At 34.0% G+C, this 8,304-nt stretch overlaps 1 protein-coding gene across 1 annotated transcript; it reads right to left on the bottom strand.

Annotated features, from left to right (window-relative positions):
* LOC109130882 lies at positions 5,351–7,798 on the bottom strand. The gene is made up of 10 exons (XM_019240965.1): positions 7,676–7,798; positions 7,312–7,576; positions 7,128–7,224; positions 6,920–7,044; positions 6,715–6,799; positions 6,512–6,641; positions 6,375–6,430; positions 6,037–6,097; positions 5,739–5,951; positions 5,351–5,641 (listed from the first exon to the last, which is right to left on the bottom strand). Exons 1-10 carry the CDS (start codon positions 7,796–7,798, stop codon positions 5,351–5,353), a joined length of 1,446 nt encoding a protein of 481 aa, XP_019096510.1.

Below are 8,304 nucleotides of genomic sequence, written 5' to 3'. Positions count from 1 at the left end.
ATAGGTTCATTTTAAACATTTCATTAACTTGCCTGGATTATTATACTCTTCTCGTTTATTGCTCTCAATATCTTCTGAAAGTAGATGCCAAGTCTGTTTCCACACATATTCCGGTCGTGATAGAGCATTATCAAGAAGCATCATACAAAAAAAATCACGCAAATAATCACCAAAACCCCAATAACTTGCACCCACCAAAATTTCAATATATATTTGGTCATCGTCTAGAATACCACGAGCAAAGCATGCCTCTTTGTATGTTTTATAGACGACTCTGTGATAGGACTCTGTGATATCATCAAAACATGTTGGACCTCTAACAATGTTTAATAGGACTCTCAAGAAATATAAAGCTTCTAGCTTCCTGGGTACATAATTGATCCTTCCTAATGCAAAACCTCTAACCCTCTTTTTAAACTGTTTGTTTTTCCCTTCCCAAGTAAAATAAGCAGGTATCTCTGCATATTTGAGGTTTCTAGCATAAGTGTCCGCTCCAGCACATCTTCTATATCATCATCTAAGTCAAAATAACATGGTTGCTCACCTTCTAGATGAAATGATAGCCTCTGAACTGATGTTGATCGATACTGGATAGGAAATTTAAAAATTCTCCATATAGCTTCAGAGGCTAAAACATACCTAAAAAAAAAAAACCATATATAAAATCAAGAATATATATTAACGTATGAGCAAAACCTTGTGAAAACAAATTCATAACTCACCTACAGTCAAAGAAATCTTTGATTTCATTCTTTTTTTTTTCATTTGAATTTAAGCCATCACCAGTTGAAGGTTGATCCTTGTTTGATGGCTCAACTACTACAACAACACGATCCGGTCCTTTGTTCACATACTTGAACAAATACTTGATAGAACCATTTTGATTACACAATTCCACATTAATATGGGCTTGATAACGCATCGATAACTTCTCATTATAAGGTACAACATATCTATTGTCACACCTAATACCATTTTTCTCAACATAACGTGTATCATCACGTCTCCTATATACAGGATAACCGTCGCTACTGACTTTAGTAATGTCTTCAAACGGTCTTGGAAAGCATTTAGAACACTTACCATCCACCATACATGGAGAATTGGTATTAGCTGCACCGCACGGTCCGTGTATCATGGTATCTTTGATAATATCATAAAGTTCCGGATTTTTTTCTTTATTTGGAATCTCAGCACAAATAATCTTGTCAATGTCATCTGCTGTTGGTAGTTTACTTTTGGCCTCCATAAACAGAAGAATGTGAGCATGTGGGAGTCCTCTTTTCTGAAATTTAATCGTATACATAGCTACAAAAGTTAAAAATTCACACAAAATTAATGAATAGTTATAAAATAAGACTATAAATAAATATAACGTAGAGGCTCAACCGTACCTGCTACTGTTTTCCCGAGCATATGCTTTACTGTCAGATCATTCATGAGTGACTCTAGCTTTATCTTGAAAACCCTAGCTATTATGTCTGGTCTATCTTCTGTAGTTAAGCCTCTTTTTTTTACATACCTTGTTATCTCCGGCCACTTAGGGTTACACGTAAAAGTTATGAACAAATCAGGGAAGCCATAATGCTTACAAATAGCCATCGCATCATAATATTGTTGCACCATATAGCGAGGTCCTCCAGTGAAAGAAGATAGAATATTGACTTGTTATAGAATATTGACTTGTTTACCTTGTTCATTCATTGATGTAGTTCCACTCTCCGCTGCTTTCTTAATTGAGTTGTAATTCTCACAACGCAGTTTAGACTGATTGAACTTAATGTAAGTCAACCTGTGTGATTCAACTGCGGAGAAGGAATCTACTAAAAACTGTTGAAATAATCTCCTTGACCGCAGAAGAGTATCACATTCATTTACCCTCTCTTGAATACGAAAATCAAACCACTGTCTCATACTGATACACTTTTTCTTGTTCTTGTTGTTTACTCCCGTGAAAGCAATCCCAAGCCTCCAACCATCTTCACCATAACACAAAATAAGAGGGTGTTGTAGTGCTAAATAGGAAGGGCGGATTTCGTTAATACGTTGAAGATGACCACTATTCTTGTCCTGGATAATTATATCACGTTGTGGCATTTCCTTACGAAAGTCACCTGGTATTATAGCTACAATTTCTGATGCTACAGGTGAGCTTAAAATACGTCCATCGATTCCTACTCTATCACTGAGTATCCGCATGTGAAATGCCTCTTCACTATTACTTGCAATCCTATCTCTAGCTGCACGAAAATGATTAACATAGGGATTCACATCATCTAACATCTTCATCAAGGCATCGATGATTTCTTTCTTGATTTTCCTTTTACCTCCTTCTGTAGAAATGTTTTTACCCTTGCTGCATGATAAGTTTTGTTGATACACGAATTAGAAAATTGAGAATATTCATAATTTTTAAAACTATATTGGTTAAACTGTTACCTTATAACAGTTGCTCTATTGTTGACTTCGTTTTCCGTATCAACAATATAAAGCTGGGAATACTTAGCATAATCACCAGGTTCAGGCGTAAGACTTCCTATCAAATGGTAGTTAACTCCATGTAATCGAAACATATTAGGTCCTTTACCCTTTGGAATAGATCGGTCTACTCTTCCACCAAGAGAAGTCATAGCAAACAACATATTATAAATACGACTATTCTCTCTGTAATTTCTGCTCAGCTGATCATCACCTGTAAGTAGTCTTCTTAATACTTCCGGTGATTGTTTCAAAAATGGTAGTTTCACTGTCCTTTGTCCACAACATAATGAAAAAATAGGATCCTTGCGAGTCCTTCGTTTGCCAAGACGTTTATCGAACCACATTAATGCACCACAATACTTACACTCATATGTAGGATCCCCATGATCTAGATATCCTGTTATACAAAAAATCTTAGCAATAGTAAATTACACAAAAATCAAACAATTAGAAAACTGTAATATATAAAGTTTTGATTTACCTAGTATTTGTGTAGATTTTTTCTTCTTTGCATTTTGTTTGGAGGGTGGCCTTCCTCTAGGTAACTTTGCTTTGAGAGGTGATTTTGTTTTAGGGGTGGCCTGTATTTCTTCAGCTATTGAGTGGTTCGAAACATCTTCATCCTCACTACTACTTTCATTGTAATATTGTTCCAGAGTTTCATCTTCATCCTCTATTCACGGTCCCTTTGTTAGTATATTAAAAAAAAAAGGATCCTCAATTTTAAGTATAACCAAGTAATCTAAAATATTAGTTACCGTCTAGTGTTTGGGAAAACAATGCAGCAGCAAATTCTTCGTCTAAGTTTCTTTTTAATGGCATATGCTCAGTAATTAGAGATGCATCTCTTAGCTGTTTCCTTGTTTTAGAACTTGTTCCTACATTGGATTGTCCTTTTTCACGCAAATTCAAATTTGTTATTCAAAATTATACAATAAGTACATATAAACTGTAAATCACAAAGAGTTTGCTGATGTTTTGTTCCATAAATGTGTCTTACCGTTTATTGTCTCAGACGACAATGCACCTGCTGCTTTTTTGTCTAAGTTATTTTTTTGTAATCCTTGATGATTACTATGAAATGGACCAAATTGGAAAGTCGTTGTATTTGAAATTGTACTAACTCCAGATCCTCCTTTTCCACAAAATCCATAGATAAGTTATTTGTTAGGTGTAAAGAAAAGAACCATGACTGCTAATGTTTTTGCGAATTGTAATGGACTTCTAGAATATATGGTATTGAGAAGTCCATTCTGGTCCTTGACGATATATTAGGGGCCATGTCTGTAAAACTGTGTGATGGTCTTGGGGACATGCCATCATTAGTAAGTCTGATTGAGGTCAGCTGAGAGCCTTCACATAAGAAAGGGAGAAGTAAGTTAAATAAAAGTACCATATAGAATCAGTCTTACAGTCTTTGTATAAGTCAAATATTTTTCTTAACAATTTATACTTACTTGAAGGTGTGTTTTGTCGGTTGCGTCCTATTGACTGGTATGTTGCATCAAAGAATAAAGTTCCTATAATAAAATAAAAGTAAGAGACGCAGGTTATACTGATAATAAAATACCATTAGAAAAGTAAGATTCAATGTGTTGCTATCGATTATCCTCACCAATATGACTATCTGTAGGTGTAGCAGCTTTGAGTTGGAGATTGGTAAGAGGTGTTTGGTTTTCTGCTTGACATCTGCTGGGTAAGTTGCTTATGTCTCTTAAGACGTTTCCAAAAACTTGATTTAGAGGACATGAATATGATTCATTCACTTGAGAAGTCTGACGGGTACAATTTGTAGGTGTGTGTAAACGCATCTTCTTTGTAGGTTGTGATACTTCTTTTTAGAGAGTAGTCAGAAATGGATTCTGCATAGTAGGTATTGTACAATGGTTATTCTCCTTTTGACTTTCATTATTTATGTTTATCCCTGATCTTTGACGTTTGGTTTTCCCTGGGTGAGAATTCTCATCTTCTAATTGTTCTGAAATCTTTGTTTTCTTCTTCATGTTTGATTATACTTTTTGCAGGATAGAAGAAATGATTAAAGATATACAGGGCAAACAATAGCAAGGCAACCAAAAAGCAATCCCGCAGAAAAAAGGTAAGAGTATATGTCGTGATTTTTACATTATTTTTTCAATCTTAATAGTAAATACGTATGTGATAATTCCTGATATTGACGATATATGGTAAGTATTGATTGGTAAACAATCAATTAAGATAGAAAATATATTATTGTTCTAAATTATATACATAAATATAGAAACTACTTAGAGTGGAAGTTAAAACTTATTGTACTCAATGGATTTAAATTTATGTTTTGTTTAGTATCATATAAAGTTGACCGATATATAATTATATCAATCGTGGCCAAAGCTAATCATAGGTTTTTTAAATACATTTTCAGACTATAAATTATATTACATCGGCGAGCTTTTGATAATTTCTCAAGGCGTCAGATTTATTCAGGTAAGTGAATTTATAATTATGTACTGTTAAACATAAGAAGTCATAGCAATTTTTAAACCAGGATTAAATAAAAAAAAATTCATTGACATAATGATATTGTTTGCTTCACGGCGAATATAAATTTATAGTTATTAAGTTTATTAAAAAATATTTACCAATTTAAATCTCGGTTTATTATAACATAATGGTTATAAAGTAAAAAGAAACTAAAAAACAATATAATTAATCGCCAATTATTTTATTATTCTAGAATAGAGAATTATAAAGTAACAAATCACGCAAGGTTCCAAGTTCAAATCCAGAAATAAATTGTAAATAAAACTCAACTAAATTCATAATTAAAAAGCATAAAGAAACGGCGATTGGTAAACGACTTAGAATCTCTGGTCTTCCTTTCACAGCACTACTTCTCAGTCTTGATGTGCACACCTCCAGTCTTATTTGGTTGGTTCTTTTTCCCATTAGATTTTCCGATACCTTTCCCCTCTCTTTGATTGACCTTGGAACCTTCAGAATCAATGATTCCTTCATTGTCCATGTTTTCATTTTCTTTGTCCAAATCTGAGGCTGCAAGACACAACTTCTTGGTTGTGGATGATTGCTCAGCGGACTCCACATTGAAGGATGATACACGCTTGGAAGATGGTGTATTAGTTTCAGCACCATCTTGACTGCTAGTAAGCATTAATTGCATCTATCAAATGGATAGAGAAAATAATATAGGTTAATTAGAGACTCAACAATTTAAGTTGAAAATGTAAACAAATTTTAGATTTAAACTTAAATAGGACCTGGTCACCGGATACAATAGATTCTAGATGTATTGTATCCTGAGATCCAAGCATGCTCTCCTCTCCCAACGTACCATCATTCAACAACACTTTTGCAACCTTGAAAGAGTCCTTACGATCATAAATGTTTGCCTTGTCAACACATACCACAAAGAGGTATGTCTTTCCAATGACATTGTTGATTGCGTCTGGCAAGTTGTCTGGGTCTGAAATCTATATTGCTCATAAGAAAATTAGTATGAAAAATCTTATATTTACAATACCATATTATAATTATAAACATAGTAGATCAAAATACCTCAGCTAGTGATCCATTTAAGAGAGTAGCAGCGCTTTGGGTGATGATTTTCTCAGCTGTACTGTCAAACAGCAAACACTTGGTCTCACCAGTATTATCCAGGACCTTAAAATATATCATGTACCTAAAAATGTTTTTTTCAGACTGTAAGACTTTATTTCTAACTAAAATTATTACTTGAAAAAACGTAAGAATCATACCTAGCATCAACAAAAGTTACAATGGATTTGCAGACATCACACCAAAACTTTTGTTTTGTTTCACTGGTCACTTTGTCATTGACGTTTGGATAGATATGAGTAACCTTTTTGTTACAATTTTTGCAACTAAAATAGTACCACGACCAATCTGTATCAATTGCATAGATGGTGCACAACAACCTTGCCTTACCAATCTGAAATAGTTAAACATTTAAATTGTTTTTATAATATTAAGTATTAGCAGTTATTGAATTGATCTTAGTAGTTATAGATACCTCGTCAGTAGTGAGTAGCTCTGATATGGTTTTCCTGGGAAACTGATCATAAAAATCATCTGTCAATGCTACAATCTGGTTATTTGGTACATTCTCTCGGAAGGTAAGAGCCAGACCATCGTTTGGAAGTCTGTATGAAAAGGGAAATTGTCAAAGTACTTTAATCATAATAAGGGGAAATTTTAAAAACTTCAAATTCTCACGTTTGAATAAATTCAGCAACTTCAGGATAGGGAGGGTTGATAAAAACTTGGGTAGCACTATAAGAATTAGACAAACTCACAACACCTGAAAACACATGATTTTTAACATTAGTAGTATCTTATCATATTACCATATATATAATTAAAATGACTCATTCCATTATACTTATACCATTATAACCAATTGATAAATAACAGAGCATACCTTTAAATTTTTTGACTTTCGAAAATCTGATCACACATATCACTGTTGGTCCATCAGCTTCCTGGCAAGCAGCAAAAACTTGTTGGGCAAGTGCACCCCATAGTGTGCAAGGTAGCCTTACATCACTGTATAAGAAGTGAGTTAATAAATAAAAGTTTTTGTAAACAAAGCCATAACTCAATCAATCAGTTTTTGCAACACAACTTACTTTTCATCTCTCAACTCGAAATCGAGCTTATGATTCGGCTTGTTATTAGTTTCCTTTTCCTCCAGTTCTCCTATGTTAACAACTTGGTCGATTGCATCTATGGTATAAAATTATAGTTTCATAAATAGTACAACAAACTTACGTGTAACTGATCATATACTTGTTAATAAAAATTTATACTTACCAACTAACATACAGGGATTAATCTCTTCATTCAAAATTGGCTCAAACTTAGCAAGACTCAAGTAGTTGGATGCAGATACATCTTCACAACGCGAGACAACCGTGCTAGTTTGAAAACTAATCTTGTACAAATGATTGGTTGGGCGAAACTGACCAGTTGCATGAGTAAGGCCGAAGGTTTCTACAAACTTCCACTCACCAACTCGAAGCTGAGGAGCAAACCGTGGAACTAAATCCTTCTTCACGCTTGCATGTATTTTAACATCCTGAGATATATATGAAACGTAGCAGGATTAGACATATACGAAAACGATTTCCTTTCAAAGTAATGATGTAAAGTAAATAACTTGTGTATCCGAAAGCACCATCTCTAATGTTTCTCCAGTTTGGACAGTGTATTGGCGCCATGAATGCAAGATCTTGACTTGGATCCTCCATGAAGATTTGTAAGGACGCAGATCTCGGAGAAGGGCAAATGAAGCTGCCATTGAATAGACGAAGAAGACTTTGTTGGTAAGGTATGCATTTTTGTTGTGGTAAGATGTGAGGTTAGTTCCTCATAATCTTCCATTATTTATATTGATGTGTAGAGTTTACTCTTAAAGGAAGAATTTAATGTAATTCTTGGTGACCAAGGAGAAGATCGGTGTCAAATTTAATGGAGGAATTATAGGAATAGTTCATTATGTTGATGTAATAAGGAAGGCTTTGAAAGGTTTCTTCCTTATTATGTCCATCGAATATTTTATATAGAGTCTTATAAAGGAACTAACAATAATGTAGAACTTGCCTCATTATTTTGATATGATTTTGGAAATCGACTGGGTCATAATTGGTAAGGTTTACCCCTTCGTTTGCGTAATACATATAGCAATCGTATATCATGCATTCAATCTGATAACTAATGGGGCATGTGAGTTAATTCATTTAGATGTAATAGGTTGTTAGACTTATAAGGTAAAGGGGAATATGTTCAAACAAAACTGGCCTTTTA

Source organism: Camelina sativa, chromosome 3, assembly GCF_000633955.1.
Source record: "Camelina sativa cultivar DH55 chromosome 3, Cs, whole genome shotgun sequence".
In the NCBI taxonomy this organism is placed as follows: Eukaryota; Viridiplantae; Streptophyta; class Magnoliopsida; order Brassicales; family Brassicaceae; genus Camelina; species Camelina sativa.
This window is presented reverse-complemented; position numbering and strand designations above follow the sequence as displayed.

What these genes read in the sequence shown, in the direction of transcription:
- LOC109130882 (XM_019240965.1), bottom strand. Translation starts at nt 7,798, where the DNA reads ATGGCAGCTTCATTTGCCCTTCTCCGAGATCTGCGTCCTTACAAATCT. An exon ending in TTCGAGTTGAGAGATGAAAA is followed by an intron (nt 7,045 to 7,127) that starts GTAAGTTGTGTT and finishes CTTCTTATACAG; the next exon opens with TGATGTAAGGCTACCTTGCA. An exon ending in AGCTACTCACTACTGACGAG is followed by an intron (nt 6,431 to 6,511) that starts GTATCTATAACT and finishes TAACTATTTCAG; the next exon opens with ATTGGTAAGGCAAGGTTGTT.